Raw genomic sequence first — 17,305 nt, forward strand, 5'->3', positions numbered from 1 at the left:
TATATGTATTAAATTCACAGTTAAAAAAATCACATAATGGATCATTTCAACAATCTGTAGGAATGACTTAATCCAAGGAATGGGTGATCAAGGAGGTTAAGTCTCACAAAAGCAAAACTGTCCAGTCTATTTGACACTCTATCCGGCTTCAATGTTACTATAAGTATATGGTGAAAGCTAAAACTTCATCGCTTGTATTGCACTCTGCCTTATCTAAAGAAGGTGCTAACAGAGAGCAATTGAGTAACATTCATTTCAAAATTAATGCATTCAAAATGGAGTTTTCCAGTCTCCTCTTCCTATTCAACCCATCTGTGTTGTACTGCCATTTTTCACTTGCCTAAGCCCAAACCCTAAGGCACATGCTTGATTTCACCTTTCCTTTTCCAACTGCATTCTGACCAGCAGCAGATCCAACCTGACCCGTCACCAGTTAATCTCTTTAAGGACTCCATATACACTATCATTGCCTCTCGTCTGGACCACCATGGTTGCCACCTTACAGGTAATATCTCCCTGCTTCCATTTTGGAATCCATTCTCCACATGGCTGCCAGAGTGACCTCTTATACTCCCTCAATTTAGCACTCTTTATGGTTTGTAATTGTACTTAGAATACAATTGAAATCTCTCAGTGAGGCCCACAAGAAACTATGTGATCTGACACCAGTCAGTCTAACAGCTATGATCTTAACTCCTACCCCCACCAACCCTAGTTCATTAAGCTTTAGCCATCCTGGCATGCTTTCTGTTTTTTGAATACATAAAGTTCTGTGGACCCCTGGGCCTTTGCATGTCTTGTTTTTTTCTGCCTTCATACTCTTATCTTAACTTTTTACATGAATAGCACCTTGTCAATCAGAATCAATCTTTTACAAATGAGCAAACTGAATTTCAGATAGTGTAAGTAACTTATTTGTGGTCATAGCATTTTGTACATGATGAAGCTATGTTTTGCTCTCATGTAGGAATTATTTCATGCTCTTCCCTTATACTAGATGACAAAGTAAAGATGGTCCACCCTAGGGCTCCGGGTCAAGTTATGACAATGAATCAACAAATACCTACTCTTTGAAAGGACAGAAAAAATAACTTATTTTAGGAGTTCCTTTTGTAGGTTCTCCTTCCTACTTCTAGTGCATTCTCCAGCTTCTGTGAGAATACTTAGATTGGCTAAGGGGAAAATTTGAGATAGATGCCTTTGGAAAATCTTGTCTCAGAGGTTTGAAATTAAATACTTGCTTATGTAAGAAATGAGAATATGAGGACCCCACCAGAAACCCTTACAACTTACTTAGTTAGATGTCCAAACAGGATTTTCATGGTGTCACGATTTGGTGGAGGGAGTTTTTGCACAAGAGTCTTTATAGTTTCAATTCTTGTGTTGTAGTCTTGCTTTTCTGAAAAAAAAAATTGGAAAAGAATGAGATTTCATAACTGCATGAAGGAATTTTCTTAGGAGAAGTTTGGACAAAGACTTAGTCAGCAGCCAAAGAGAATAGGTATATTCAACACCATTATCATGAAGTTTCTTTATTTGAACTCTGATGTAGATCATAGCTATATGAAGGAGCAACAGTGTGGCTTTGACATAATCTTGTTAAGATCAGGTAGTGGATCAGTTTAATAAATGCTTTACTATTTTAAAAGATGGGGTAAGGTGAAGAATGGCTTTCCAAAGACATCCTTGCCCTAATCTCTGAAACCTGTGAATATGTTGTCTTCTACGGCCAAAGGGACTTTGCTGAAGTGATTCAATTAGGGATTCTGAGATGGGGAGATTATTCTGGATTATCTGAGTGGCACCAGTATAATCACAAAGGTGGTTAAAAGAAAAGAGAGAAAAATGACGTGGCAATGTAAACCCAAGGATAAATGACTATGTGATGAAAGGCTGTGGGTGAGGACTGATAGTAGTAAGGCAGCTTCTAGGAACTGGAAGAGGCAAGGAAGGAGAACCCCCCAGAAGGAACACAGGGCTACCAACACCTCTATGTCTTCCCAGTGAAGATGGTTTCAGACTTTAGACCTCCAGGAATGTAAGATAAAAAATTCATGTGGTCTGAAGCCACTGAGTTTGTGATAATTCGTTATAGCAGCAATAGGAAACAAACAGATGAGGACACGGTGTGATTCAATTACCAAAATTCTATTGTTCACTTGATTTTGTGGACGGGGAAATAATCTTTGTTATTACTATGTGTTGTATTTTCTCCCTAACACATTTTGTTTTGGCTATGAAATAAAAAAAAAAAGCACAAAAAATATAAACTGAAAGCATAATAACGAGTCATATGCATTTTAAAAAATAGGAAGTTGTTTAAAACTAAATGCCACATAGATTGCTTTCCCTCACTTTGTTTCTTTTTGCCTTTATAGGAATGGATGGCATAATAAGAATTGATTTATTTAGCACCTAGAGAATTCATCTCACCATAATTTTAACCAGGACTTAGAACTATAATTATTTAATGAACTTAAAAACTGTATATACATTGACTTGGGTACATTTCCTTTCTAGATTCTATCTCTAACCTCTAGCACAGAGCTTGTAGTGATCCTTAAGAGGTCACTTTTGGAAAAGACAATGTACGGCGGTAATACATAAGGTACACACCCACCCAATATTCATTCTCTCCTTCCTTAGCAAGACAATACATTGTTGAGGGGATGGCAAGGTACTTGGCTAAAAGAGGTCATTTCCCAGCCTCCTTGGCAGCTGGAGTGACCATGTGACCACATCTGGCCAAAGAGCCTTTGGTCAAAGCGATAGAAGGAACTTCTGGTGAGGCCCTATGCAGGGAGCTGATTTAGTTTGTAGCGAGTTTACTCTGCTCCCCAGAATGTAGATGGAATGGTGTGCCATCCTCCTGGATGTGTTGTAGAACATACAACTAAAAGGAACGTCCCTGAATCTGTGGGGCAGTCCGACCAGTCCTACAGTCTCTGTCTCTGAGTTTCTTTAACTCAGAGTGTACTGAAGATTTTGAAGACAAGTCTCTTATACTAAAGCCTAATTCCTAATACGACATGCTCCCCAAAGCCCAATTCATTATCACCTGTTACTAGGTATATAAACTTTACATAGTGGGGAAGAAAGAGTTAGTTCAGAAACTGGCAGTTTTAAAATACACTGTTGCAAAAGAAACTTTTAATAAGGAATTATAGGAAAATATCCTGCAAAAGATGGTATTTGGCTAAAGCAGAGTGGGGGGCAATCTTCCTAGAAGAACTCTGCCTTGGAAACTTCTCTTCTTCCTCCCAAAACCACAAAGGCCTATAAATAATGCCTCCCACAGTCAGAGCTTTCAAAATTGCAGTTATTCTTAGAAGAGTTCCAACAAAATATGGATTGGACAACTGCAAATGAAAGTGATGGGGGGCTTGTGGGGGGAGAGAGAAATTAAAAAAAAAAAGAGGAAAAGAAAAGAAAGAGAAAGGAAAAGAAAAGAAAAGCCAGTTGCAACATCATAGCAGACAGCAGATAAAATCTTTCTGTCAAAAGGGTAGAAAGCCCCTTTGTAGCTTAATGATGTTTAAGACAATGTGATGCTTCATAGGACCAGTTGGATATTATGGGGTTTAATCAACTTGGGAAAATAAGTAACACAACTCAATAAAGATGAGAGTGAAATTGGTATAGGATGTCCAAGGCAAAGTTTCTTAGGGCTACATGGATACTTTGTATCTAGTCATCTGTAACTAATACCTACACCACTGATTCTATGTAAAAAAAAAAAAATATATATATATATATATATATGTACACAATATACAAATACATATACACACATTTAAGTATTCACAAGGTGGTTACATTCTGCATAGTTTGGCCTGATGTTACTAGTATAATTTACCCGAGGAGCTGGTGAACCACTTGGTTCAAATAATAAAGATGATGTTGGGAGAGGAGAGGAAACCTTTCCAATTTCACCAAAATCTCTTGCCAAAGTAATGATCAGATCAATGTCAAAGCCTCCAAAAAAGGGATCAGTTAACACTGGAGATTACAGTGATAGCAGCCATAAATTTTGAAAAACGATAAGTGGAGAGTGGTCTTAAACAGTTACATCCAGCAAACCTCAGTTTTAGGGAACATATGACTCCGGTTTAAGAAAGGTTGGAGGCTGCTTAATTGGAAATATTTGAATTTGCAAATATTTTGAGCAGGAATTAAAACTTTAATAAAGTTTGTCTAACCATTAGGTAAGAGAACGACGAACTTCCCTAGACAGAGTCCCTTTGCTTTCTTCTGTGTTGCATTGTACTTAGGACATTCTTTTTATACATTTCACATGGTATTTTTATGGCTTGAATGCCTGTCAAGTTTTCCCATTTAGCTGGGAGTTTTCCTAGAAAGCCACACAGCTCTTATCCTGGCATATAGCAGGTTAAGTGAAAGAATAAGGAATTGGCGAGTAAATGGAAGATATGAACATGGATTGGAACACACAGACCTTGGTTTGAATTCTGTAACAGCTTTTTATTAGCTGTGTGGTCTGAGACAAGTTCTTATTTTCTTTGAATAATATCTCAAAGGCCCGTTTTATGGATTCAACAAGATAGTATGTAATATACCTAGCACAATGACCAGTGAAAAGTAAATACTCTATAAATATTCATCCCTTTCTCCCCTTCACCTTTTTTGAGGCCCATGCTGGGTCTGGTTCACCTTTTAGTTTCAGCAATGAGCATTCTCTCTGGTTGCAGTGACCATTCCAAATGTAGTTGCTGATCCTGGAACTGAGATGGTGCCCGTGGGTGACAATTCAATTGCTACGGTAGCCTGACACTTCCCAATGCACTCGGTACTTTGCGATCACCGGAAGCTGATGATCTGATTGGTGAGCAGTTCAGTTATATTTAAGAATCCTTATAAAAGTCTATGGTGGTTCCCATATCCGCTTATAAGAAACATTCTACATGAAGGCTCTTTTATAAGATTTTTTTTCCCTCTTTCTCTAGTTTCACACATACTTGAGAAATTCCACAATTGAATAGTGGTACACACAAGTCTGTGGCTAAGTTATATTTCAGTACTGAAGGGGGAACTGAACAATGGTTCAGAGAAAGCTCAAAGATTATTAAGGAAGAGAAATTAGCTTTCCTTACAACATAATCAGAATAAAATCTTTGAAAAGGTTATAGGAAGGCAGTGGTTTCCCATTCAAATCGATACCACACCCATTTTTCCATAGCTTATGAAATCAGGAAATCAGCACAAACTCTTCTAAGTGGAGGGACATCTAAAAATACAATTGGTTACATTAAAATCGAAATGACACTTTTTCAGATATGGTTTATTGATGTGTCATATAAGGAATGGGAATCTGCATACATAATACAGGACTGGTTAATGAGCTAAGATTCATATACAGCTTACTAAAGATGTGTCAACTGTCTTCAGTTGATTCACTGAGCATCTGAAAGACAGCATTTTTCTATTAATATTTCTCCTTCAGCATATGGTTTCTCATTATTGTGAAGTACTGAGAGTTTTGAGAAGACTTTGAGGTATCTCTGACTTTTTTGCATTATGACCTGAAGGAGGGGGAGAAATTTTTCCTCATGGAGAATTAGAGAATCTCTTAGGAAAATTGTGAGACAAAATAATTCTAATAATAGGGAACTCCATATTCTTCTCCCCTTCTCTCACTTTTGCTCCTAACTTCATTCCCTGATGACTTATTTTTGTATCTACTGATGCTTTTTAATACCTCTGTTTTAACTCTCAACCATTGCCAGTCTCTAAACAGTGAATATAACTTCAGCTCTAACTGCACACAAAATCCTCCCACAGTGCTTTTTCTTTTTTTCTTTTTTTTTTTTGCCACCATTGTGTGGCAAAGAATGTCTATGCAAAAATACATATAATGCAGATGCATATCATTAAAATAGTAAATGATCTTCCTACTGCCCATCCCTCACCCACTTGGCCCCATAATCTCAAACCACACAAAGCTCTGTTGTAAATGAGCTTCTTCATAAACAACTCCAGGCTCCTTAGAGAAGTTACAGCTCTTACATGGTGTGAAATAGCCTTTAATGATATGATAAGGATATGGCTTTATAGTTTTGCCCTGATTCATGGTTTTAAGGACACATTTTTTTAAAAAAATATAGTTTATGGTAGTTACATTTACATTTGTCTGCATGAAATGTTGCTACTAAAACAAGGACATTTACAACCAAATGCCTTTTCTGCAAAGAGATAAGATAAAGTTATACAATGATGGAAAGAGTTCTGTGCAGTACAGTGCACTCTGGACCTGGTGATCCCTGGAGACTTTTCTGGCCTTACCATCCATGCATTTATTATTCTTAACTTATTTATAACCACATGTTGTTAAGTCATATTCCAAAATTAGTTCTTCTTTGTTATATAGGTTCACCCAGAGGAAGAAAAGACAAAATTCTCGCAGCAGCCAATATATTGGTAGCACTACTCATTCTATTTATCTGCAATTCTTAAAGGACACTGTAGCCCTTTGTTTTAAAAAGGTCAGCAATATCTCAACTCTTCTGCTTCTGAATGTTATTCTGGGATGTATAATGCATCCTGTACGGAAAAAATAGTAGTCAATTACAGTTTAAGGCCATATTTGGAAGAAAGAAATTGAGTTTCAAATCAATTTATATTTTTTTGTATCATGACAATTTCAGAACTTAGGGAGAGACTGCCCTGGCTTATAGGATGAATGGGTATCTTCAATTAACACTTTATTTATTTATTAAAAAGATTTTATTTATGTATTTGACAGGCAGAGATCACAAGCAGGCAGAGAGGCAGGAAGAGAGAAAGGAGGAAGCAGACTCCCTGCTGAGCAGAGAGCCCGGTGCGGGGTTTGATCCTAGGACCCTGGAATCATGACCCGAGTCAAAGGCAGAGGCTTTAACCCACTGAGCCACCCAGGCGCTCCAACACTTTATTTTTTAGTGTACTCTACAACTGAATACAGGACTTTGAGGATATGCCTTTAATTATAAAACTTGAGTTAGGTGTTGAGGAATCATCCAAGTCATGACAATTGCTTGATACTTTTTTTTTTTTTTTTTTTTAAATAACTTACATTCACTTTAGGGACAGAACAACTGGGGGCAAATTCAGGACTCATAAATCCATGCAAAAAGACATATACTTCAAACTCTTGTTTTAAAATATGGGAAGTGATATATCATGAAGGAGTCTGAAAGAACTAGGTGAGAACTCATGTTCTGCTATATGTTTTGGGGCACCATAGGATATGTTGCTTGAATTCTTGATGCTCTCCATGCCTTAAACCCCCCAAAAGCCCATACCAGTGCAAACCGAGAGCAGAGGTCTGTAGCTCTCTTTCATGTCAGGAAAGACATGGTAGAAACTGCATCGACTTGACTCAGGTAAGACCTCTTTCTTTCTGTAGCACGAATCATCAGAGAATTCAGAATAAATCACCTCACTGGCACACTTGTATTCGGTTTCTACTTCTAGGAGATATTAATATTTTGTCTGATGTTTGAATAAAGAAGGCTTTTAGGAGGAACTGTAAAGGTGAAATAACTCTCCATAGTTAATAAATGTCAGTAATAAAAATATTATGGCCAATTGATTGCCATAAGACCATGGATTCCCTAACCTGTGAGGAAAGCTTCAGCATAATGGGGTGCGTCATTTCTGGAGGCCATTTCTGATCATTGTGCTGGGGAGGCAGGCCATCCAGAGCATGCTGCTGGGAACAAGCCTAATCTTGTTAAGTGCAACCGTGATTTCTTTCCATCTCCACTCCTACTCTCTGGCAGTGAATAATTAGAAAATCAAAAGAAAAAAGCTAGTTCTTAAATAATTTTTTAGAGTATTGAGCACATGGTTGAAGACAAAATATTAATTAAGAGCTGTGTGCAACCTGTGGCAGATACAAGGTTGATCCCTGACTTCTGTCATTTGACAACCCATGGGGGCAGATACAACACAAAATACGTCATTAGAGATATTTAAATTTAAGACCCATCATAATATAAGTATCAGTGAAGTTTATATGTTTCCCCTGACTGAAGGGATCCTTTAAGTTGATTGTTAAACTCAAAATGCTTCTGAGGTGTTGGCCCATTAAATAAAGAAAAAAAAATCACAATAATTGAGAAATGTACTTAATATTAAATCAACAAATGTAAAAATTTGTTTAATCATTTTCTGAAGGCCTTAGACTTATTATTCTTAACTTCTTCATATATTCTTAACATTCCCCCAATACATTCAGGAAAGTAGTAAAATAAAAATCCCTTTTTCTTTTTCATGTAACTGTATCCATGCTATTCTAGGGACTTCAGGGGCATTGACCTCACACTAAGGGAGGAATATTTTGGGAAAAGTATTCAAGCTTTAATAGTAACTTTTTAAAAAATGGCATGATCGCTTTGGTGCAACCCTTTTCGGGATAAGGTATTTCCTAAAATTCACCAACCTAATACTGTCTCTTACACTCCTCTTCCTCAGGTTAGCAGCATTGCCCCTCTTTGTTTGAATTGAAGGCTAAAGCAATGGCTGACACCCCAGTAGCAATCTTCACGGGAAAAGCATGATTGTATTCTCCTCTCTAGAATTTCTTGTTTCCAAAGTAATTTTGGAGGTGTCATGGTGGCCAAGTATATTTCGGTAACTTACAAATGATACTAATTCATCCTCAGGCAATAGTCTGTGCTGAGAAAACAAAGCTCACTAGTTTATTTCTTTGAAATTCAGTTCTCCTATGAGAATTTTCTTTAAACTATACTTATTCAAGTATATCTGCTTTTACAAGCTTAAAAAAAAAAAACAACCCAGGAATTACCTTTTTGAGTCATTTGATGTCTTTTTAATCATAAACCAATAATCCTTTTCAAATATTCAAGTAGCTATTTATATGAAGCATTATCTTTACATTTTTTCATGAGGGTAGAAATCCTACAAATACTTTTTTAGATCTGAAGTTTTTAATATGTGTTTACATCCTTCCTTTGGTAGATAAATTTAAGGGGATTTTAAAAAATTTCACTTATAAACAACTAAGACCTGTCACACAATTAAGTCAAATATGAGCTGTCTTCTAGGTTAAATATATATATATATATACATATATATATATATATTTTTTTTTTTTTAAAGCATATCCATAACTATTCATTTTAAGCAAAAGACCTCTGAAGAGGAGATAGTAGTTAGTATGGTGAACTGTTTTTTTCCAGCCAGTCCATTTGACATGGCCACACAGTGACAGTGAGAACCATGGAGAGTTAATAGCACAGGGTCCAAATCCTTTAAGAAATGGGGAATAAAATAATTTTATGATTCAGCCTTTTTTTTTTTTTTTAATTGTGAGACTATTGTAAAAGAAGAAAAACAGGCAACATGTGGTAACTTTAGTCAGCATTTCTGAACTGGGAATGATAAACACCTCTGCCTGGCTCTGGCATTTATCAGGAGTGAGATATTATTACCACATAGAGTCACAGCATGGTTACTGTTATCATCGGAAAAAAGAGCCAGCTAATCTTAATGGTTTGTAAAGCCGTTACCTGCACTGGTCTGACATTTATCATGATCATTTTACCACATGGGTCCTACATAGCAAAGGTCTTTTATCTGGAAGGGACATCACTATGAATTATTATTTGCAGCTAGGTAGAAAATTGTATGTTGTAGATACCTTTTCTCATTATAAATCACATAGTCACATTTCACCATTTCCCCCAGAAAGCTGCTGAGCCCAGGTTTTTTTTTTTTTCCACAGCTTGCTTTGCTCTCCATCTCTCTCTCTTTCTCTCTTCCTCTTTATAGTTTCTTGAAAATATTAACTATTTTTCATTAATATCCTTAATATAATTTTTGAAGAACAATATATATGGTAGGTGAACATATGGACCTACCTTCATTGTAGTTAGGAGATTCTCCTCCACATTCTATAAAGGGACTGCACAATACTTTAGAAATTGAAGTTGATAAACTATCTACTTTTGTTGTTGTTTTTTGTTGTTGTTTTAATTGCTTATTCTCTTTTCCGCCTCGGTGGCCAGACATTGCTGTTTCTGATCTTGTCAATAGAGTATTTACCAGTAGATCAGATCAAATTTCTGATGCTTGATTTGAAATACTTATAACACGTATGCCATTTCTTGCTTGAAATCCTTAGCTTGGAAATGTGCTCTCATGGAGAGTGAAATATACTTTTATTTTGTTGGATGGTGAGTTTTCCCAGACTTTATTTTAGGAAGTTATAATGGAGTAGAAGTTTCCTCCAATAAATTTGTTTAAAAAGGATCTTAGGTCCTATCCTTGTCTGTGTCCTAATGATACATATTAATGTATTATATAGAAGAAATAAGGATATTAAAAGGTGCAATGTTTTAGAAACACGGGACCAAGTCAGTAAAGTGAAATGCATTAATTTGACAATGGAAAATTACAATGAAAAGCCCGAGTTGTTTACCATGGGGAAGAAATGAACAAATCCTCTCTTTTAAAAAGAATGAGACAACTAATCTTCTGAAAGAGATATTTATATATTTTCTTCTTTCTCAAGTGTTCCATTAGGAATAAACAAGCCAGAAATTCTACACTTTTATAATGAAGAGGGAGGAGAATTCCTTGCCATTTTTGCATTTAGGAAGAAATGTGCAAGAAGAATGTGACAATTTAAGCAAATCAAGATTGTTTCAGATGGATCACAAACGGGACTTGGTGGGATATTTTATACTAGCATGTGAAGCAAACAGTAAATTTGAAAGGAGGATTTTCTCAATGGTCTAGTTCTGATGTGTTTTCCCATTTCTTTGTGTGTTTAAAAGAGGTTTGGATGTGGTGTTTTAATATTGCTTCTACTCTTTTGCAAATGAGTTCTGGAGAAATATTCGCACATGAAGGAAAGCCGATGTGCTGCAATGCTGACAGCAGCTGGGGGGATATGAATGAAGAAATCAGATTCCCAAGGCTGGATGTAGCAAAAATAAACACCTACATGCCATTAAAAAATTCCCATTTTACATGTTTGTCGGTGTCAGTAGCAGACCACTGTCCCTTTGATAAAAACAATATATTTTTTCCCTCAAGTGAGTCCATTCATAAAGGGATGGGATAAAAACTTGAAACTGATGTGCTGTATTTTGCAGGGAAGTGCATTCGTTTGCTGTCCTGGTTACATTTGGTTACACATTAGTTTTTGTATTATTACACATTTCTTCCAAAGGAAACAGTTTCTGTTTTGGGGACCTGTGAGACATGCTTGCATAAATTTGGGTGCGGCTTGCGGGAGGGGGTGGTTGGAGAAGGTCATTTGCGAGATTAACCTGTACTTTTACTGCTCAAAATGAGTTGCCCGCACTTTGGTTCAGTCATCTCAAATTTCCTTGTAAAGGGGTGGTCCCATATTCCAACACACCGCCCTCCCAATCGGATCAAAGGCTACACTGATTTCAAACAAACAAACAACAAACCAGCTTTTTATTCTTCTATTTCAGAATGACTCTTTTGTTCTAGTTGAACATTTTCCTGCCACTATTGCCCCCCCCAAATACTGTAACCTGGGAGTGTTTACAATAATTAGCCAGGGGCTTTGCTGCTTGGATTTTCTCCTTTTCTGGGGAACTGGGTGAATCGTTCAGTGCTAATGAAAGTCGGAGACTTCTAGCAGTGGTTCGAGCCAGGCACAGCGCAGGCAGACGCTTTAAGCTTCCCACTGTGCTGCAGAGCAAGCCTCCCGCTGTTATGTTTACCATAGTTTTAATGTCTGTGAAAAAAATTCCTGATGCAACCGAATTATGTTATGCCCTCTTGTTTATCTAACCCTACCCCACCCCCATTTTGGCAGATTCCTGTTGCCCCTGCCTATGACAGAAAGCTCCTTCTCAACGTTGTGGCCATCTTACCACCTGAGATCTTGCCATGAGAGCCCAGCTGCTTTGCAGCCATGTCTGGAGGACCATATGCGGTCTATCTAGAAGTTTCCAGAGGCTTACACACACCTCACTCTACTTATGCCACCTAATAATGGACATCCTCCTTTCCGCTGCGTTAGAATTTCACCAGAGGTAATGTTAAAGCACCAAAATTAATCATTGGTTTTGACAAAACAAGCTTCAAAATGTAAACGTACTTGGTGAACTGCACTGTGCCTTTAAAGAAATCTATTGAAAGACCTCAAACAATCACTGCAAACTAAATAATGTGCTCTAAGATGAAACAACCAATCTGCAATTTGAGTTGATTCATTCTTTGTCCTTTTCTTAAAAATGGTGATCTCAAAGAAAATGACCATTCCATTATATTGCAAATTGATGAATTCGCCAAGTGTGATGTACAGTGAAGTTTTTTAATGAATATTCATACAACTCTTTCAATCCATTAACAGGACTTAAGACAATGAGGATGCAACTCATTCCCATTTAGATAGTGGAGGGAAAGTGGAATTAATAGCACAAACGGCACTCGGAAAGTTTAACTTTAATGTATCAAACTCCAGGTGCCAGAGTTTGAGGAAAATAACCAATAATAGCCATTTTTTACATATTTGATGGGACTGATTATGCAATGTGCAACTCTAAATGGCTTATAGCACATTGTAGCATGGTTCCATCCCATTGGCTACAGTAGGGTGCAGGCAGATGGATGACAGTGACAGGGAGAGAAGTGCTTTTGCTTAGCCGTGCGTTAAGATGCCATCCAGAAGCTCTGTGCACTGCAGACACTTCATTAGGATGCCAGGATAATGGTAAACTACCACTCAGAGTGACACCCCATTTCCTGCTTACTGAGCGCTCCAACCTCGGCAGATGTCAACAATCTCACAGTGCTACAGAGCAGACCTAACTTTCCAGCCACTTTGACTCCAATTTTTTCCTCCTAACGGTGCCATACATTATGTGCAATATGTAACGGCAAACACCTCACCAAAAACAAAATCTGCCCAGTTCGTTATGACTGGAGTGCTTAATTTTTCTTTTTCTTGAAAAAGACGAGGTACAGTGGAGTTGGGTAAGAGAATACGTCCACTCGCTAATCTAACCTCAAAATTTCTTGCTATGATTTCCATTTGCTAATCAGTTCAAAGTGTTAATTGTGTGGTGAACTCTGATTAATAGTAGTTAAACTCTGAACACAGGGGATATGACTGTTTCTTTTAATTAATGGCCGTTCCAAAGGTAAGAAAATGTGGAATTCTTTTGTTAGAGATTTTTAGACTCTGTTTCCGTGTGGTTCTTAGTCGTCTGCCAAGAAAAGGCTGACTTGAGCATCTGGATGGTATTTCCTCTGCAAATGTATAACTTGAGGCCATTCGCACACCACCTTACCAGAAATTCAAGCCAATAGAAACTTTTTTTCCTGCGGTGTAAAGTCCAAAAACCTTTTTATAAAGAACTAAGGTGTAATTTAGATAATGGGAAAAAATTCCCCACGTGGAAAAATAAGATTTTAAAATCTATCGTTATGATAAATGATTGATTTACATTTTGTGATTCTAAGCATCTTCTTAGAAGTTCAAAGTGCCTTGCAAATGGCAGGACTAAAAATAAATATCCTCTTTTCAGACCTGTTACCATTTCCAGGTAAAGACACAAATGTAAAGAAGAAGTCATAGCAGAGGTCACACTCCAAGGGAGAATTTGAATGCAAACTTTCAATTTGATGTCCTCTAAAAAGAGGTGATGCAAATCTTGACTTTTGATTTTTTAAAGTGGGATCTGGTTGGCAACATCTAACCACCTCTTGAAACCTGTCACAAGCTATGTTTGAATACAAAGAAAATGGACTAGAATCCTTAAAATAAACAGGAACAGATGATCAACATGGTGTCAAAGAATTAAGAGTAATTTCCTTCAAGACAGATTAAATTTAATTGGAAAATGCCAGTGCTGGGACCACCTCTGCTATGGGGCTATTGAACCAGAGGGTTTAACTTTCTGGAAACAGATAGGGGAAAAAAAAAAAAAAATCTTACCTCTCTTCAACAGTCTAATTTCAAAATCAGTTTCAGGGTCTATGCCAGCCTAGAACACTGAGTATCACTCTTTCTCTTTCTCTCTCTCTCTTTTTTTTTAGTAGACTCCATGCCCAGCATGGAGCCCAGTGCAGGGCTTGAGCTCACGACCCTGAGATCAAGACCTGAGCTGAGATCAGAGGTGGACGTTCAACCAACTGAGCCACCATACCCCCGCCCCTCAACCCCCAGCACTCTTTTCTTCAAAGCTAAAGCTATTGAATAGTATGAAAGTTTTCCTTCTTTCCTTTCTCACCAGTCCTCTTCCCTTCTAACTATAGATTAGGACTTCTTTTCCCCCGTAACAATTTGGAGATAGCAGCTTTCATAAGAGAACAGAGGAGCTTGAGAGTGGAAGACAGAAAGGATGCTCTGATAATGGCACAGACCACGATAGAAACTGCCGTCCCATTCGTAAAACATAGGAGGGATGGAGACTGGCAAAAAAATCTGTTAGGAATCAATTCTTGGAATTCTGATGTTTTGTTTATGTATTTCATCTTTTAGAGTATAGTGAATTAAGGAATATAGTGGAGGGAAATTCCATATCAGAATGGTAGAGCCATAAAATACTAAATATGCTGGGTAAGATTTAATAAAATAGCTCTGATTATCAATTTGTCCTCTGAGTATAGTTCCAAGACAAGGATTTGATTCAAACTGAAACAGGGTATCAAAGACAATACACACAAGTGTTGGTTACATTTCTACCTTTTAAGATGAGTAAACACAACAAAATGTACAACCATGCATGACCTTTAAAAACACTCATTTCAGATAAGAGAACAGTGCTCAGAAGTGCATAACTTTCACAATGTCCATGAGGGGAATAGGAAACCATTTAACATCTTCAATAGAATTTGAAAGATCAAGAATTCTAATGAAAAGAAGTAGCAAGCCATAAGGAGAGAATAGGGTAAGATGGAAAGATACTAGGATAAGATGATAAGGAGAAAGATAGTGAGGAAAGAGTGCTAAAACTAAAAATGCAGAAGAACTTTTTTTAAATTGCAGAAAAATTAGGTCAGTGATACAAATAACAAATTAGAAATGCTTCCCCAGTATGTGGAAACATAAAAATGATAGGAAAAAGACATGTTGGAAGTCAGAGAACTGAGAGATTATCTATGATCTATAAGTATACTTGAGGGAGAAATCAGAACATTTGAAAAATATACAATAATCAAAGAAAAAAATTTAAACAAAATTCTGTGCATAAAAAACCGATCTCAGTCTTTAAAATGATGGCCAGATTCTAAGAAAACATTAGTGAGTATAGACACTATCTTGATGGATTTTGGCAAAACTTTGAAGTGATAAAAATCAAGCATAATCCCACAAATACTCGAACAAAAAGAAGACAAAATAAGTAAACATCCAGGCTTTCCTGGATGTTGTTTCCTTAAATTCTAAAATAAAACAAAGCAGTATCTACTGTTTACAGGGGGGAAAATTGTGGTCCCAAACTGTGTGCATAGTCATGTTATCTTTTGCATGTTAAAACAACAGAAAGACATTCTCGTCCATGCAGAGATTTATAATAGCACAGCTTTCTTGAAAAGTTTACTGGAAGGCTTATGTAAGCCTACTGAGTGATGATCAAAATTTGTAACTCGAAAACAGAGATATTATAAACAAAACTAAGTATCTATTTGGTTTGGACCCAAAACTCAGAAGGTACCATTTGAGGATTTCTCTTTGGCTTCTATTTCATTCTTAGACCAAGAGTGGTCTTCTTTTCACAGTTCAGGTGAAAGCTCTGGGGACATAAGATGACCATTTAAAACAGTGACTGGTGCTATTGAGTTCTGGCGTTTGCTAGCAAACACCATTATTGGAACATTGTACTAGAGAGTTACTAAACAAGACTTCTCTTCCTCTCTTAAAAATCAAAGCTTCGGAGAACAGCAGAATGTTTACTCCCATTGCTAAGATTCTTTGGTAAACATGCTTTGTATCTATAGTAATTGTGTTGAAAACACGGAGTCTGGGGACAGTTAAAGTGATAAAGACGGGAAAAAAAATCAGGTAATAATAGGAATTGTATATGAATTTTCCCATGTTACATATGTTTTAAGAATTAAGTAGGCTAGAGAAAAAAATGCCAAGCAAATAGGTCAAAAGGAAATACCCCAAAATATGGTGATGAAATTTAGAGTGATTTTAATTTTCTTCTTTTTACTTTTCTGTTCAAGTTAGCCTCAAAAATGCCAAGCAAACAGGTCAAAAGGAAATACCCCAAAATATGGTGGTGAAATTTAGAGTGATTTTAATTTTCTTCTTTTTACTTTTCAAGTTCAAGTTAGCCTCAGAAATGCCAAGCAAACAGGTCAAAAGGAAATACCCCAAAATCCGGTGTTGAAATTTGGAGTGATCTTAATTTTCTTCTTTTCACTTTTCTGTTCTAGTTAGCCTCAATAAATATTTATTATTGTTATAATCTGTTAGAAGAGACAATTTAAAATACATTTGTATAACTGCTTAAATACCATATAATTATTATATCTTTATATCTTAATTAAAAAGGCTAGTAGAAAATATACCAAAATACTAACCATAAGTTCTCTTTGAATACTAGGAGTAAGGATGATTTCTTTCCATTTTTAAAATGCATTTTCCGAATTTTCTATAATGAGTGTATGCTAACTTGATAATAAAAATGATTCTCTGTGTTTGGTACAGACGATAACCTTTAGTTGTTCCAAGGCATGGGAAAATAAGCTACTTTTGCAGATGAAACCATTTCTAAGAAAATCATGTACTAGACTTTCCTGTAGGTATTTCAGTTGCAGTTGATCTTTTTCTTTGTGACTAGGTTCCAGGATCAAGAAAGCAAAGTCGGAGAGTGACGCTTCCTTCTTATGGATGAAAATATTGGGTACAGGGTGCTTGCGGCGAGAGGACAGAAGACAGAGAGTTACCACAGTTCATAGTACTATTCACTGGCAACCTGAAGAAAGATGGTTGATGCTGCAGGGCCTTGTATATAAATATAGTTTAGTTCCAAATTTTAATTTCTAATTCTTCCTCAATCCACTCATTTCTTAGAATATTATATTGCTTATTGGACTGACTCTCTGAAGAGTGGAAAATAAAACCTATCAACATAGTGCTAGTTCAAGGATGAGAATTCCTAGTAATATTTCTAAGTGAAAAAATAAGCTGATATTCATCCTATGATGAAGCACACATTTAATTCCCACACCCTACCCCTTCAAGCCATGCAATTTCTCTTCTCTTTTGGAAACTGTATTCATTAAAGCGTTCTCTCTTTGTAAAGTCAAAGAGAGGTAGTATCCAGCTAATATATATCCTTAAATT

At 36.7% G+C, this 17,305-nt stretch overlaps 1 protein-coding gene across 1 annotated transcript in view; it reads right to left on the bottom strand.

The window, feature by feature from the left end:
- Positions 1 to 17,305, bottom strand: part of ARHGAP15 (Rho GTPase activating protein 15) — a 602,539-nt gene that overhangs the window by 60,119 nt on the left and 525,115 nt on the right. The window contains exon 13 of the mRNA XM_044242546.1: positions 1,294 to 1,399. Coding sequence (XP_044098481.1) covers positions 1,294 to 1,399 — 106 coding nt within the window. The remainder of the gene's footprint in view (positions 1 to 1,293; positions 1,400 to 17,305) is intronic.

Source organism: Neovison vison, chromosome 3 (assembly GCF_020171115.1).
Source record: "Neovison vison isolate M4711 chromosome 3, ASM_NN_V1, whole genome shotgun sequence".
In the NCBI taxonomy this organism is placed as follows: domain Eukaryota; kingdom Metazoa; phylum Chordata; class Mammalia; order Carnivora; family Mustelidae; genus Neogale; species Neogale vison.